General features: G+C 35.7%; 1 protein-coding gene across 43 annotated transcripts in view; it reads left to right on the forward strand.

Moving 5' to 3' along the window:
* The window catches only part of CLASP2 (cytoplasmic linker associated protein 2), a 145,963-nt gene that overhangs the window by 110,736 nt on the left and 17,487 nt on the right, over positions 1-17,740 (forward strand). For 10 of the 43 annotated variants that reach the window (XM_015617030.3, XM_015617038.3, XM_015617047.3 and 7 more), the window contains 8 exons: positions 3,059-3,082; positions 3,539-3,783; positions 4,375-4,438; positions 6,333-6,335; positions 9,524-9,687; positions 10,382-10,460; positions 10,618-10,668; positions 15,251-15,394. In XM_015617030.3, coding sequence (XP_015472516.1) covers positions 3,059-3,082; positions 3,539-3,783; positions 4,375-4,438; positions 6,333-6,335; positions 9,524-9,687; positions 10,382-10,460; positions 10,618-10,668; positions 15,251-15,394 — 774 coding nt within the window. The remainder of the gene's footprint in view (positions 1-3,058; positions 3,083-3,538; positions 3,784-4,374; positions 4,439-6,332; positions 6,336-9,523; positions 9,688-10,381; positions 10,461-10,617; positions 10,669-15,250; positions 15,395-17,740) is intronic. The other 33 variants (XM_015617036.3, XM_015617050.3, XM_015617046.3 and 30 more) reach the window with 7 other exon arrangements.

Genomic DNA, 17,740 nt, shown 5'->3' on the forward strand with positions numbered 1-17,740 from the left:
AAAGCAGTTTCTCACAAAACCCATAAAAACTTAAAGATAGGTTGAAGGCTTGTTAGAGCTGGGAAGGATGACAGCCAAAGCTGCTACTTACAAGAAGCCTGGGTTTTCTGTCTGATAGCAGGTGAGATTGATGCTGAAGAGTGAAAATGATGGCTGTGCAGCCAAGCCCCACACAGCCACTCTCTCTCTCTCCCCCACCACTGGTGTCAGAGAATCAGAAGAGTAAAAGACAGAAAACTCATGGGTTGAGAGAAGACAGTTTAATATGGAAAGCAAAACCCATGCACCCAGTCAGAGCCAAACAAGGAATTGATTCAGTGCTTCCCATGGGCAGGCAGTGTTCAGCCATCCCCAGCAGAGCAGGGCCCCATCACACACAGCAGTGGCTTGGGAAGACAAGCACCATCACCTGAAACATCCCCCTCTTCCTCCTTCTTCCCCCCACTTTACACACTGATCATGATGTCAGATGGTCTGGAATGTCCCTCTGGTCCATTTGGGTCACCTGTCCTGGCTGTGTCTTCTCCCAGGCACCCCCAGCTTCCTCACCAGCGCTGCAGTAGCAAAGCAGAAAAGGTCTCAGTGTGAGTGCTGCTCAGCAATAACAAAACCTCTCTATATTATCAACCACGTGTTCAGCCCAAATCCAAATCACAGCCCCCACACCAGCCACTGCGAATAAAATTAATTCTAGCCCAGCCCAAACCAGCACTGCAAGTAGTATCTCATAAATTTTGTTTTTGTCTTCCTTTGTTTTCAAAATGTTACACTAAGTTAGAATTAGTTATGGCATTTTCTTTCTTAAGCTATACTGTTTTTTAAAAGGGTGTGTTTGACTCCTCTGCCTTCCTGCACTTGTAAGCCAAACTGAATACATTATGTATTTTGCTATTCTGGCATTTACCATGAGCAAGCTGAAATCCTCAGTTAATTTAAAATACTGATGCTGTGAATCAGATACATTTTTATCAATTATTGGAGACTATTTGCATGTCATTAAATACTTGTAAGTACCTGTTTTCTAGTTACCAGAATATTTTAAAGAAATGGTTATTTCTCTGGTTTAAGAAAAACTGTTATTTTGAAAGTTAGTAAAAAACTACAAATTAGACTCTAAATTACAGTTAGGAATAACTTAATAGAGAGAAACAAAATTTCCAAATATGAAGAACTCTGTCATGTTCTTAGTATGACTACTGATTTCTTGGTTAATTCTTTTTTCTTGGCATTAAAATTTGTATGTCTTCACTGGCATAGAGATCAGAATATCTATGATATCTTGTCTAAGATGTCATGGTGAAGTCAAGTGCATTTTCCTCTTTCTGTTATTACAAACTTGCGAAGAGTTTTCAGCATAACGGTGAATGCTGGTTTTTAAACTGGAAGTCAGTCTGGATTTTGGAATAGGTAGAACAATAGTCCATGGAACATGGAAATTTTCTGTTTGTAACTGGAAAGCCTGTGCTATAGTCATCTCCACAGAGGTGTTTCACAAAGACTATCTTCAGTACTTTTAGCAACCTCCTGGTTTTCAAATTTGCTGTGCAAATTACATAGTAAGCGTAGAAGTTGAGGAGAAAGTCATGTTTCTAATGACTGCTCTTGAGGCTTGAATGTGTCCTGCGTTGTTGAAGCAATAAAGCTTCTTCAGTGAAACTGGTTTTTGCATTACCTGGATCCAGAATATCATGATGCTGCTAGAAATGTTAGAGGAAAATCAGTCTGTATATTTTAACTAGAATCTGACATTACAAAGAAGGTTCAAGAGCTGCAGCATTATATTTTTGTAGTACTTGCATGCCTGGTTGCTTGCTGTGCTCTGAATGGTACAGGTTGTCCTGTACAAACGGCTTCAAGTAGATGGAAATCTGGTAATAAACACTCTTATTGTTTTATCACAGAATGAAGATTCACTCATAATGGTATTATTAAAAGGTAGAATGTAGAGTCCTGACATATATGATATAAATATAAAAATAAAAATCTTCCAGATTGTGCTACTCCTTTTTATTTGATGAAAAATACTTGACCAGTTTTAGTGGTGATGGTTTAGTGAAGCCAAAGAAGTGTCAGTCTTCTGCCTAAGATCTGTTTTGACTATTGCTGTATAAAACTCAGCAATAGTGGAAATCTTTACATATTTTTATGTCTTTTACTTTAGTACCATCCTTGGAATTTCAGTTTCATTTATTGAGAAATCTTTTATTTTTTCCTTGTGGTGTTTCTTTTCCAAAACACTTAATATCTCTGTGATTTTTCCCTTCAGTTATTCTCTCACACATATATGTATGCTCGTTCTGTTGACAATAAGCCTTGCTTGTTACCTCTTGTATTGATTAGTTTGTGATTAGTATTGTGATATCCTTTGAGTTATTCATGGTTAAAAATGAAAAGCCTGTGCAAATGGCAGTGGTAATTAAGGGGAAAATGATCACTTATACTACTGATTTTTTAAGTATTTAATGAAACTGAGTTTTTAAATGCTAACTTCAGTTCCAAAGTTTGAATGGCAAGAGCTGTTTTGCAGAGGTATATGTGTTTTTTCATTTTAGGATAAATAACTTTTTTTCCCCCCTCTGACCTTTGTTATGTTGTGTTTTGTTTTGTTGGCTTGTTCTTGTTTTAAGGGATCTGGGATTATGCGTTATGTAATCTGTTTTTTTTGTAGAACATTGGCTGTAATTTTTGGAATGACAAAATTTAGGTATTAAACAAATAGTCCAAATCAAGGTTTTGTACTGAAGTAACAATTGACTGCATGTGTTAAGTTAATGTGTTCATGCTCAAGTATCACTGCATAAGACACAAAAGATTCTGACAGTGGAGTCTTTGTGACCAACCCACACATGATATATATAATACTTTCCTGGAAATGGAAGCTCAGCAAACTACTTCTTGACAATGTGTGATATGCTAATCAGACACAGAGAGCTAAGAACAAAATTTACAGTAAGACTATATGTTGTCCAGTGGCAGGGAGTTTATTAATCACAGTGCTGCTATGCCTTATCTTCCTGTTCTCAATTTCTGTTTCTTTTCAATAATTTACTGCTAACAGCTCTTAGGAGACATACGGACTAAGGTATAGAAACTTTTTCTTCTTCAATAGTTTAATATTTTGCTATTAACATGATTGATACAAAGTGAGTTAAAATGTCAAAATACAATTTTGAATCAGACCTCTGATTCTTAAATTCTGTAACATGTATAAAGCTATGAAGTGAAATAACTTAACTTGCAACAGTCTTTTGGCACCCTATTATGCAATTTTATGGGTTCTTGAAAGAAGACCTGAAGTTAAATGTTTCATCAAATATATGTCTTCTCTGCGTTTGCTTTGGGTTTATATTCGGAATACTATGTAAGCCATACTTCAAAATATTTTCATTAGCTTGGTTGGACCTGCTGTATGGTCGGAGCCATTTGTCACTACGGGGAGTAGGGGTCACAGCGGTTACTTAACTGTTGGACCCATTGTGGGTGTGTTGTATCACCTCTTTGAGAACCAGTGCTGATCTGGGCTGTCTCTGTACAATAGAAGAAGCCCGTGCGGAGGAGATACGAATCCTATGGGATGTACTCAGACGATGATGCCAACAGCGACGCGTCAAGTGCCTGTTCAGAAAGGTCCTACAGCTCCAGGAACGGGAGCATACCGACGTACATGAGGCAGACAGAGGACGTGGCTGAAGTCCTGAACCGCTGTGCCAGCACCAACTGGTCAGAGAGGAAAGAAGGCCTTCTAGGCCTGCAGAACTTACTAAAGAACCAGAGAACTCTAAGGTAAGGTGGCATACTAATAGGAGAAACCTCTTGTTTCATGTTGTTGGGAGGCAGGGGGAGCAGGAAGGAAGGGTGTGGCTTTGAGAGTAAGATGAGGGAAGGAACCAGGAAGCTGTTCTCTCTTCTGGCTACTAGTGTATATTTATATACTAGTGGATGTAGGGAATTCAAAATTGAGCATTCTTGCAATACAGAAGGTTCATAAGATGCTTTCATCTATCAATGAAAGCTTCTATTCAATCATCTATCAATGGAAGGCTTTTTTTCTTTATTACTATAATTTTGTGGGTCTTTATTCAGAAGAAATCACTTACTACACACTACTAAGAACACCTTTTTCAGTATCAGCTCTGTTAAAAAAGTATGGTATAATACATGAAACAGTTTAAAGAGACATTTATAAGTTTAAGGTCTCATTTTAGATGAAAGCCATTACATTTTTACCCATGTCTCGAACAAAATGGTTTCCTTTACTTAATTTACTAGATTATTTGATTCAGTATTTACTCTTGATTTCACTGATTGCTATGCATTAGTGTTCTAGCAGAGCTAGCAGGGGAGTTGACTAATGTATTGTTGTCTTTTTGGCAGTCGTGTTGAGTTGAAAAGATTGTGTGAGATCTTCACAAGAATGTTTGCTGATCCTCACAGTAAGGTAAGTGTAGGTTTTTCTTATTTTCAGGAAATGTCTGAAAACATAAATTAAAAGAAAGGTAGTTATGATAAATTACATCAGTGAATTTGCATATGTAAAATTTCACAAGCAAAAGTAGTTAATGGTATCAGATTTCAATTAATTTAATTTGGAGTTTTGAACAAGATAATTTGCCCCCTTTTTCTGCAGGATCATGGAAATAAAGTGAAGGTTAATGTCATAAAATGCATTGATGTAGTTCAGCAGTTTGAGCTCAAAATCTGTGTTTTTAAGAAACTGTTGTTTACAGAGGCCACTTCAACACAAGCACAGATTTTCTCTATTAGAAATAAAGGCTCTGCAGTAATTTAAGTTACAGATAAAGTTATCTGACTAAATCATACATAAACAGATAAACTATGCCAAATATGCACTTGTTTATTTTCCATGACATTTTATATTATCATAGCTTATGATATCTTCCATGACTTCCGTAGATAGGACTGGAAGTTGAGACTGGTGAATAATTTTTAAATATTCCATAAGGAGACTATACTTCGGTATAAAAGAAAATGTAATGTTTTATTCAGTTTTACTTAGGTAAAGACTCCGTATGGATGATATGACAAGGAAAATAATGCTTCTGTAAGACCATAAAAAATTTTTAAGTGAGTTGCTTTGCATGATAGTATTTTTACAGTTTTTGTGGGAGGTGGGTTACTAGTACAGCTTGATTAAATGTCACAATTTCTCAGCAGAAGGAATGCAGGTAAGTAAGGAGCCTAATAAATAAAATACTGTAAAAAAATTACATTATATTTTAATTATAGGCTTGTTTGGTATTTTTTATGTTGAGTATAACATGTCCCACTTTGTGTCTGTACTTTGGAATTGATAAGATTATAAAGAAAAATTCATAACAGGGTATTATTTCAGAAGTATTGATTTTTCCCAGAAGAATCCTGAAAAATTACTTTCATTATGCAATACATTTTACGTATTTCTAAGTCTTCCTTACTGCAGAAATGGAAAATTAAATTCAGAGTGATGAGATGTCTTGACAGGTTAACTTAAGTGTTAACTTAGTTAACTTAGTGTCTTCTTTATTTTTCCTGTTGGAAGAAATGACTTAGCTGCCATCTCTGACACCATGTATTTTGGAATAACTTGCATTGCAGACAGCAACATGGTGTTAAAGTTGATCACATACTGCAGAAATCCAGAAAAGACTAACCAAGTAGCTAAAAGGAAGAAAATGTTACATGAAAAGAAAAGTCAAAGCATAGGAAAGGATATTAAATATTTAAATATTGCTGAAATATTTGGTTTTTAAATGAAGTAATGACCAAATTGTTAATAGCAGCTTGGTTTAATTGTGCTTGTTCTGTGGTAATTGATATTGCAGCAATGCATATGTCAGCGCTACTGTGGAGATTTTTGTGTAGCATGGGAGCCAGGGAAGGATAATGAAAGTGTTCCAAACTTTAGTTTTATGTGTCAGAAGAGCATTTTACCTTTTAAATATGTTTGCCTTTAAAAATGTTACATTGACTTGTTCTTGTTGATTGTTTTGTTTACTGGCCACTCTGATACGAAATAATTTAGCTGAAAGTTTGAAAATTTGGCCTGTGCTGTAAGCTGTGGTACAGCTGTTCCAGTCACTGAAACCTTGCCTGCCTTTTGGTGTTGTAAAACTATTAGTAATTTTCAGTATGTTATTCGGAGAACCCTTGAATTATTATGAGGTCATGAGCTGTGATTTATTTATTTTTTTTTTATCACACACATACGTCTACATAAATCTCATCTTAGACTCTACTCAAGTGTCTGTAGGAATTACTGTCATCACTTTTGTGGGGTTTTATAAGGTATACTTTAACCTGATATCTGGATTGAGGGAGTTACATTGAATAAGAGAGTAATAATATTTGAAGGAGAAAATGGGATAACGGACATGCCAAGTGCTTATTTTAAAAATACATTTGGTATCCCAATAAAATTACTTAAATTTGTCATAAAAGTTTTGAAGTACCTTTTTTGTTTTATTTTGGTTTATATTCCATACAGGAACTTTGTATTGATGGCCACTAATTTGTGTGTTTTTATCTTTTTCCCTTTTTTGTTGTTTTGTTTTGTTTTGTTCTGTTTTTGTTTCATTTTGCATGCTGTCCCCTGTGTTGGAACTCTCTTTAGAGAGTAAGTTGGTTCAATATTTGTTGGAAGCCTAACCTTACTTGCATGAATGTGCAATTAATCCCTTTTCTCTATTTTTCTTCCCCAAAGAGTTCATGCAGTGTCAAGCCTTTTGCAATCATAAAATGCTATAAACAATTAGTAAAATGTGTGGTAAAGTTTCGAGATGTGCTTTATCTACTAATTAACTGACATTGTTTGGTTATGCATTCCTGCTTTATATTGTGGTGGTTGGCACATCTGAAATAATTCACTTTAGAGAGAGATCACTTGTAATTATTTCCATATCTGTTTATTTTTTTTCCACTGTCAAATTATTATGAACTTCAACTTCAGGTAGTTGATTTCAGAATTTTAGTTTGCATCATAAAAACGGAACCTGCAATTTTTGCAGTATCCGCACACATTCTTCAACATATAGGTGGTTGAGTTCCATTTTCCATTCCAAATTCATCCTTTACCTTAAACACTCTTTCAGCCTTCTTAAATTTTTAATGCTGAGACAAAATGATATGTTTAGTATTTTTTTTAAATGCAACAGAATTGTTCTACTTATTTTTCTTTAGACATTCTCTGTGGTAAATCTAAAACGAAACAAAGCTGAGTCCTCAGTTATGTGTGTTTTTAACAGCTAAAACATCAGCACAGGATCTTCAGAGTACTTTTGCCATAGTGAATCATAATTCACTTTATAATGATTTCAGCTTAAGCCACTTCACGTTTGAAGACTCGTACTAAGTCCACATTACTCCATCAAGTCAGAGCTTGTAACCAGTTTGTTTGGCCTACCATGTTTTAATGGAAAAGCCATGTGTGTCAGTGTCTGCAAACTCAAGTCAGGTGCAGGTTTAAATTCTGCTGAGCTGTGTAGTTCAGTTCAAAGGATTTTGTGAGACACACCCCCACACACAATCTTTATAGCATCAGAATTTGTTTGTTTGTTTGCCTAAGTATATTTTCCTCTTACTTCAGGCCTGTGAAAGCCAAAGGCTTCATGTTACAATACAGAAAATACATATTGGTTTGGTTTTGCCTCTGTCTTATAACTGTGGCTACTGCTTGTGAATCCACAAAATGATGTATTGTTTCAGTTTAGCCTGAGACAGAAAATGTTTGCAGTCCTGTACATAAAAGTCTTGTCCCGCTACTGGCAGGGTAATTTTGAAACCTCAGACTTGAATATAGATCTATGTAGACAGCACAAAAGTTAGCAAATTTTTTCCCCCGATTTTTAATGTAATTTATCCCAAAAGGGAAGTTAATTTAAGTAGCTTTTCCCGATGGGCTTTATATTGAGTAGGGGTTTGTATTGTTTCATTTCTAACAGAGATTTTCAGTATTTAAGATCTCTATTAAAAAATTTTCCCACATCTTCTGTAGATCCTGGAAGAATCATAAAATACCTGGTTAAAAGGGAACTTCAAGGATGATCTGGTCCAACCTTTCTTGATCAAATTAATCTGAATTTGTTTTTTATTTCTAGTGTAAATTTGGAGGCACTTCTTTAAGAGATACTTGTTTGGATTTTGTCTGCTTTGTGGTGTGAATTTGCTTTCCCTGACTTGATGATCAACATGCAAAACAATCGAATTTCCTCAGTGAAAAGGGCGTGCAGCAGCATACGCCAGCTCCGTCCTCCTCACTTGCATCAGCACTGTGGAAGCAAGTCTGCTTCCATGGCCTAGTCTGTCCAGCTGTGTGAGGTGTGATCACATTTTGGGGTTTTCCACTCTCACAGAAGCAGCAGAGTTTGGGCTAATGACGAGTCAGGTCAGCTGCAGGAGGATGTGAGGTTCCAGCCCTTGCTCTGCACCAGTCACTTCTAGCCTCGCACCCATGTCATAGTCAGGGGGCAATATCTGCCCAACCCTCCTTGCACCACAGCAGTACTTCTGTACCCAGCTCTGTGATGGACAGTGTGTTGTGAAGGAACCTTTTTCAGGCCTAACACCCATTTTTCTTGTTAGAGAAACAGGAAGCCCATGGGCCACACATATAGAGTGTATACATGCTGATTTCATCTTAGGTATGGAAAAAACTTAAAATGAGTGAGATATATTAACAAAGCTCTTTAACCAAAGTTACCTATTTTTCACACCCTCCTTGACCCCTTCCCTTCAAAAAGCCCTTCTTCCTGGTGTGAGTCCGATAAAAAAAATACATGGTTTTGGTTCTTCTGGTTTTGTTTTGGGTTCTTTTTTTTTTCCCCTAATGCAGTCTTTTCAACATTTGTTGAAAAGAAGAAAATGGATATTGTGTTTTCAAAAAACCGCAAGTACTTCTGTGTTTTAAACACCTGCCAATCTGGAGTCTATTGTGGCTTTTTTCCCTGCTGTGGTGAATAATTTCATGTTGGGATACCTGTGATAGTAGAGGAAGCTTGTTCTGTTCCATGAGTATTTTAGGAATTGGCCAGCTGTCATGATTTTGCAGTATTTAGTAATGCAGATATTTACAATTAACTACAATTTTGCTAAAGAATTGTAGTAGCTTTTTTTTGTTTTAAAGAGAACGTGTTTTTGTAGTCTTTGAGGAATATGACAAATCAACTTAATGATAAGAGCTTGAAAGGGTAAAAAATTAAGTTTTACTGGAAAAATTGAGGTTGCGCCAGCCATCACAGTAAGCATTCCTTTTCTTGACGAAACTGCATGGAATACCTAATTGTCAAACTTCTACAGAAGTCGGCTAACATTTCCAATGTACTCTTTTATCAAAATCCAGTGAACAAGCAGGGCAGATTTCTTTCTTTTCCTTTCTTTTTTTTCTTTTTTTCCCGCTTGGCTGCAAAACACTGCCTTTCTCTGCCTCTGATTCCCTTACTGCTTTCTTCGTTTGTAAGTTCGGCATACGTCAGTGTCGTTTCCTCTTTTGCCCCATCCTACCCTCTTTCCATCTTCTTCTGCTTTTTAGGTGTTCAGTATGTTTTTGGAGACACTGGTCGACTTCATCCAGGTCCATAAAGAAGATCTGCAGGACTGGCTGTTTGTACTGCTGACACAGCTGTTGAAAAAAATGGGTGCTGATTTGCTTGGGTCTGTACAAGCAAAAGTTCAGAAGGCACTTGATGTCACAAGGTAATGAGCTCTTAAAAAAGTAACAACATTGTAGTTGTTAGCTATTTTCAAGGTTTTTGCTGCTTTTATTTTTTTTGGTGTGTTGTTTGATTTCTGTAAAAATGCATAGCTCATGGCAGACCTTGAAACTTCAGTAAACCTTGTTGCTTCACCATTTTGGTTTCATAAAATGACTCTTAATTGAAAGGGTTTGAAAACTTAATAAGATACTACTTACCTGATTCCAGAATATGCACCTGAGCCATGTATGTTTGATGTCTCACCTTGTGTACAGTGATGCAGAAATTGCGTTTCAACTTCTTTATTTTGCAGTAATAAGTTTCACTGGAATATTCATCTCTGCGTCAGCATTAACTTTTAAGGAGTTATGATAATAATGTATCTGCTTTCTGTCTTCCTTCTCCCCAGACTTCACTAATAGCCTGATTTACAATCAGAATTCCAGCATATCATTATTATATCATTCTTCATTGCTTGCATTATCTAGTCTAGTTACAAATGCTTCATAGTAAGAATTTCTTAAATCTTGTCCTTAACATTACCTTAACTAGGTAAATGTTTCTGAAAGGTCAGATAGAGTGGCAACTGGTAACAATTTCAGCTTTACTGAGAAGGGCAAAGGCTTATTTGCTGCCTCTCAACAGTTCTTAACAGAAAATTTAACGTAACTTCACGTTATTTTGTTTGTTTACAGGGAATCTTTTCCAAATGACCTCCAGTTCAGTATTTTAATGAGATTTACTGTTGACCAGACCCAAACACCTAGTCTGAAGGTAAGACTTTCTAGGCTTGCTTTGCAAGCAGAAATCATCATTAATGGAAATTTGGTTGTCTTAATTTTGAATTTGGATTGTTATTTTTGTTCTGTGTAAAAATAAAGAAAATAAAAAAGGTTTTCAATTAGTGGATTTTGTTTTTATAAACTTTCAGACAGTCAAGCCAGCACTGCAGGACCAACTTCGCTCTTTTTGGAGCTCAAAGGTTTTTGTCTGAATTACTGTCTTTATTCTTAACCCTATGTGAAACTCTTACAGCGTTACCAGTAATTTTTATTTGAATGCATTGTATGCTGCTACTAACCTTTGCGGGAAACTTTAAGCATGCAGATGCTCAGTTTTAAACACGACACTAGTGTGAAAATGTTTGCTGCAAGAGAGTTCTAATAAAAACACAGTACAATAAAAATGAGCAACAAAAAATATGGCTGCCTAACATCAAGCTGGTTATGCAAACTCACTCTGTCAAGTCTTGTCTAATTTTATGTTTGTGATTTCCCATACTTTTTTCCCTAGTTCATATATATTTTTCCTATGTTCAGCCTAACAGGCTTTGAGTTATTTAAATTATTCTAATATTAATGTGAACTTGAGTTACTATATTAAAAAATAGCTCCTTATGTGATACACTCTACTTCTCTGAAAGCGGTGTGTAGCTTTATAATTACACACATTTTTACCTAAGAATCTGTAGTCGATAGACCTGCCAGAACATCTGAAAAGTAAAAATGTATTCTGTAGTACATTTGCAGTTCCAAAGAGTGTTGATTATAGAAACAAATGCATCAAATCCTATGATTTATAAGTGATGATAATGGGGAAATAACAAGCATATGATAACTGGCATCTTCTGCTCTATCCTGCACGAAATATTTTTACTCAGTTTGATACTGCACAAGAATATGACCTTTCTAGAGTAATGTTGAACCTAAAGTCACATGAATATGCCTTTTTTGTCTACAATACAGTAAAACTTACATTTTTAAGCTTTTGAGGACAGTTGATACGTTGACCACTGTTGCTTCGTAGAGCTGTGTTAAAAAGGGACTGCTGTCATTTATTGAAGACAGCAAATGAGGTAGTAAAAATCAGTTTGTTGTTTAAATGAATCCTTGGAACAAATTGAGATTGGTTTTGTTTTACCTGGTTTTCCTCCCCAGGAAGGTGAATTTGATGGTTGAGATGTTCCATTTTCCATACGGTAGAGTGTAGCTTTTAAAGGTGTATCAAGCACATTTCAAAGCTGAGAGTGTAGATTTGGAATGAGACATGGACTCCTACTAGGCTGAGTTTGGGACTAAGTTCAAAATTCTTCTCTAAATGGCCTAGAAGGAATTCAGAAATATGAAGCGCTTATGGGAAGACATTCTGAAAATAATTCTGAGTGAGAATTTTGAAATCAAGACGCTGGTAAAAGTTACCTCCGTAGAAGAACACCTGTTAGTTTGAAGCAAAATCGAGAGTATTTAGAATGAATTTTTGGGACAGTAAATTATGTAACTGTTTAAAAGAAGATAAGCTTTTTTCACAGAAGAAAGTGGAGTCTGCCCCCTACTTCCTTTTTATGTGATAACTACAAATTCAGAACTCAGACCAGTAAAGTTATTGCCCACAGATCGGGAGTATCTATTTAATATCCACATTATTGAGTATTTTGCCTAAATCCCATCTTCTATGGGCCCAGATAGAATAATTGATGCAATCAATTGAGTAATTGGTGTGATCAAAACCCACAGAATAATAGATAATCCTAGAGGACTACTCTAGTTCTTGAAGTCTTGAGCTTTTGTTCTTTGATAAATTATTATCTGGTTCTAGGAATACTGAGAAACAGCATTCGCTGTCACAGGAAGAAGTCAGAGAAAGGATTTTCAGCATCCCTAAAGATAGTCAGATAGGAGGAGGGATGGTAGATGAGAAATTTGAGCCATGTAACAATTCTCTTCTACAAATTATTTCTTTTTTTCTCTGGTTTTCACATGATAGTCATAAATAATCATGATCCTTTGGGGTGAACAGTCATTATCATTCTTACACATAGAAAGACAGCTAAGTCTCAGACAATAAAACTTGAGCTTTTAGAGTGGCCATGGGGGTGGATTTGGATAGCTGGACAGTAAGAAAACCAACCATTCTACTGGAATTCTACTGACCTAATCCATGGAGGATGCAGCTTAGTGTACTGTGCTCCATCTGTCATACTTTTGCAGTCAATTTACACTTAGGTGTGGTGAATTGCTAAGACACCGTTTAGAGGTGCCAGATGTATGTGTCTGTTTTGGTCAAATATTTGGATGGGCATAGGAGTCAAATGTTCTAGGTGGGATGTAATCTATTTAGCTTATTTTTGCAGGTGCAAAACATGGCAGTTCCCAAAGGATGGATATTTTCCTGAAATACACTACCAATCATCACTTCATTTTTCCTGGGTTTCATATCAAGTCAGTCTCAGTGAGGAGTTGATTTAAATATTGTGACCAGAGTTCAAGTTTCTGAATCCTTCTTTACTTTGAAAATGCTGATTCGTTGACAAAGGTTTTTGCCACAGTTGACCAGAAGATATATTTATTTTTTTTTAACCTAAGTCAATATTGAAGTTTCTGGATTAAAAAATTCCTGAGTAGCATAAATTCACAACTATGAGAGAGCCCTCCAAAATTTATCTTTTGTGTATGTTTTAGTCATCTGGTTTTATGGCACAGCACTCACTTCTAAGTATTCAGTAACTTAGAGACTGATGCCTGGGATGTGACAGTCTGAAAGTGACAGTATTGAACAACTTCACAGAGAGTGGTTTCAACTTAACAGCAAATACTAATTGTAAGAATTCTGGAATTGTAAGAATTCTACGTTCATTGCAGTCCAAAAATTTTTCTCTCTGAGAGATTAAAGGGATTGTTGAAGACTGAAATAGATTGTTGAAGCCTTTCTATTTCTAAATTTCATATCTATACCTAGTTGGTGGAAATATTGGCAAAGATGCTTCTGAAGTAGATTTGCTGCTCTTACAGAGTTTTATTTCAGCATGGGATTTTTAATCTGTAATAATTGTGGCTCATTGTATCTGACCACAGAAAGGTGTAGCCCTTCCAGAATTTCTTATTTCAAAAGCAATTAGTAAAAAATGCTTTTTTTCAAGTAGCTGTCAAGTTTAACTTTGGGAATCTGTCACACTGTGAAAAGCTCTATTAGTAAGAACTCCTTCTGTTCAGTGCTGTTCTGAGAGCCTCTGTCTTTGCAGAAGTGTGCAAGTTCCCCAGGAAGCAATTCAAACACTAAATAATCATGCTCTCTCAGATACAGTACTTCAGAGTCTCTTCGCTGGAAGAAATGCCTCTGGGTGTTCTAGGTGTTACAGTCCTTAACAGCAACCTTTTCAAGTTTTACATTAGATTTATTTAAATCCTCAACAGTCAAATGTAGTGGTGTCACAATGGTTTCCCTACATAATCTAGAAATTTCAGCTGTTGCTTTGAATTTGGAGAGCCATGTGGCCTAAGGTTTTTTGCTGCAGAGATGTTCAAGGCTTTTTTTTTTCCCTAGGAAAATAGCTAGCAAATAGTGTGCATTTGTGGATATCGATCTACATAAGATGAAAGCCTTCAGCTGCTGCTTGGTATAACTTCAGAGAAGTTGAGCTTTAGCAGCTGCTTTGAAAATCAAGTATTCATTATTAATCCTCATTTGTGTGCCACTGTATCTTGAGTTTTTAATAGCTTGCAAGTTTCATGACCAAGAGAAGTTTCTAAATAGCTTTGCTCAGAACTGTTGTACAACAAGCTGTGAACAACCAGAAATACACCCAGAACTCTTTTTCTCTCTGATTATGATGGACGTAGGTCTCTCCCTCCTGGTAGGTATTTTTGGTGCACTATAATTACTAGTGGAAATAAAAGCAGAAAAATCTGATAGATGTTCTAAATAAATGTCCACAACTTTCATTGACAGATTGGCTGACAAATTTCTGAGGCAGTAAATGAGCTGAGGAAGTAAATATTTTAGACATATACAGGCATAATAGCCCTTTGCCCAAAACTGCAGTGGTGCAGTACTGGAGAAACCAGAAAGAGGCTGCACTCTGGGATGTACAAAACATTCTGCAAAAGGGATTCTGCATAAGGAGTAAAACAAGTTTGTGGAGGAAGAGAATGATCAGATAAATGAGGGAGTATAGGAGGTTTTCTGTCCTCTTGGTAAATCCATGTCCCTGTCATCTGAATATATTCAAACAAAGTATGCATCTGTGACCCATCTTAAGTATTTCCTAGAAATACCATTCCATACATTTCTAGTATTTAATGGAAAGATTCCTGTGGCTCATTTCCAGAGACTGTGACTGCTCAACCTGATGTTTTATGAAAAAACACTGAGTGTTAACTACCTGGTTAGGAGCTAGCAAGACGTGATCATTGGTTCATCAGATGATGCTCATTTTCCATTTTAGTACTTAAAAGACTTTCTTAATAATTCTGAATTAATCTTTTCTTAATTTCTTTTTTTTTAAATATAAGCTTCTGCATATGGAATGATCTATGTCTTATTTGTTAGCAGTGAAATGTAATCTTTATATGAGTATTTGAATTTCTGTAGAGTAACTTCCTTCTTCAAATGTTAAATCCATCTGTAAATTGTTTTATTGGAAAAAAAATTATATTAATGCTGAAAATATGTATAGTTTATTGGAAAAAAAAAAATCTTTCTTTTAGGGAATGAACATTCTACTCTGTGAGCTCACTTCTTGCAGCACACCATTTTTATTGCCCACCTGACTCTGTTTCTCTTTTCAGGTCAAAGTTGCAATCCTAAAATACATAGAAACTCTTGCACAGCAGATGGATCCAGGAGACTTTGTAAATTCAAGTGAAACTAGGTTAGCAGTGTCTCGGATCATCACCTGGACCACAGAACCTAAAAGCTCAGATGTTAGGAAGGTATGTTTGTTAATGTGTCCTTAGAACTGCAAAGCATTCCAGGTAATTAAGAATATTTAAGTAAAAAATTTAAATTAACATCTTGGAACTCTCCATTACGGTTGTGTTTTTATATGTGTTAGTATATTGAGATTCTGTTTCATAATTTATCATACTTCATTACAAGTAGTATCTAGTACCATAATCTCTTTAGTGGCCATATTCTGTACAGTTTTAATATTATTTCAGAGACTACCCCTTGTGATACTAAATAGCACATTTGTAAAAGGAGTGAGTGGTAAATTTGATAGCAAACTCAGTCTAATCTCTGTTGGATTCTCTGGAGTCCTTTATTTTTAACAACAGGTAGGTAGATAGCTACCTTGATAGAACCTTGGACAAAGGAAGTTTATGCATTGATAAGGTAGTATGATAGGCTTATTCCTGTAATGCTGCACTGCAGTGCAAATCTCCCTTTTCCACTTAATGATGTGAAGTGAAAATTAACATTTGTGAGCTGCCTAGGTACAGCAGGGATACTAAATAACCATAAGACTATACTAGTGCAGTCTTTGGAAAGGATTTCAATTTGTAGAAGGCAGATTTTTTTTTTCATTTTATTTGCAGTTTGATGGAATAGTTTTGTTGTTTTGATGGTTACAGATCATGCTGTAATCTAACACTGCTATTTCCAGCATGTTAACACTACAAAAATGTCATACCTTTTATGGTTCCTCAATGCAAGTGTCTATGACACAGAGAGCTAACTCTTCTCTCTCCTTTTCTGTCTATTTCTGCAGTTTGAAAAGCTACAACAATTCATTTGTTGAGGTTTGTTTTGCTACTTTCATTTAAGTTTGAATCTTGGCAGCTTTGTTTTTTCTGGAAAGAGCAACTTCCTTTGTTTAGAAGGGATGTAGGAGTGAACAGTAGGAGCTGTGTTACAAATTGCAATGTGAAGAAAACAAAAATAAAAATAACTTACTAGACTCCTTTGTATCTAGAATGTTTGTAATACATAATAAAAACCACCAGAGAGTTTTTATATTGGGAGTAATGTTTTAGTCATTCACTTCTTGTCTAACTTCATGAGTTGGAGAAAACAGTAATAGATTGCATCCATTGGACTTTACTTGCCTGGGTGTCATGTTCTAGTAACATAGAAAAGACCATAAAACAGGAGGAGAATTGAAGCAGCACTATCTTCTAAATCAGTGAAGTTTTAGTACTAAGACACGTGGCAAGCTGACTTATCTGATGGTTCATAACTCTAATAAGCATTTTTATGTCAATAAGTAACTGAATCATGGAAAGAATTACTAGTGAGTTTAATCATCTGGAACACTTTAATTATGTAAGTTTTCAGATTTTAGTTTTTCTTTCCATAACATAGCTCTTTGAGGCAATTAACTTCAAAATCCTTTAACTCTTGAGAATAAAATTTTGCCAATAAGAAGTCAAAGGATTTATTCTGATAGTATAAAATGCTTAATTCTCTTAACAGTCTTCTCAACCTGATATCACAGACTTTTTATTTCATTTAATAAGCTTTGTAGCACTTAGTGTGATTTCTTTAAATTAAAAGCTTTTTCTAAGTAATTTCTGTGTAAATCATGGGTTTGGTTTTGTCCTTAGCAAAAGCAGTTCCAGTGCTAAGTATTATGAAAAATCATAGTTTATTAGTCTGAAATTGGGCACTCTTAGTGTAGTTCAGTGACATGGGACTTACCTTCTTTCTAGAAGGTAAAATTCTGTTTCAGAACTTAGATTTCTTCTAATATTAGAATTCTTCTGGGAAGAGTTTGAATCTATTCTTAGAAATCTTTAAGAAGAGAGCAATACAAAAAAAAAAAACTACTTCTAATCCTTGTTTCACTCTTTTAAAGATGATGTCTATGTGAGTGAATTTAAATCTCAGGAGAGACCTTATGCTGGAGAGAATAAAAACCTCCAAATATTCTAAAATGCAGGGTTTCTTTGGCAAGGAAGAAAGAGAGAAAATAGCTAGTTGCATTGAAAACCTTCTGCAAGTGAGTATCAATTTTGATACTTTAGGCCAAGCTTCATTTTGGGCAGGCTTGATGGTAGCATTTTGTATCCTGATACAATTCTGGACTGCCTATTGTGTTCTCTCAATAGCAGCTTAAATCGACACAGTGTTAAGGAGTGGAGACTGGATAACCAGACAGTAAAATGAAAGTGGAGATTCCCAAATCTCTGCTCAGCTGCTGGATTTGTCTTGGTTTTGCTTTGTGTCAATTTTGATTAAAGGACTGACCATTAAAAATGACAAGGACAGGAGAAACACAGATTACAGAGGACATTCAGGGTGATGACTTGAAGGGAAGGTTATCAAGGGGAGAAGGA

This window comes from Parus major, chromosome 2, assembly GCF_001522545.3.
Source record: "Parus major isolate Abel chromosome 2, Parus_major1.1, whole genome shotgun sequence".
NCBI lineage: Eukaryota > Metazoa > Chordata > Aves > Passeriformes > Paridae > Parus > Parus major.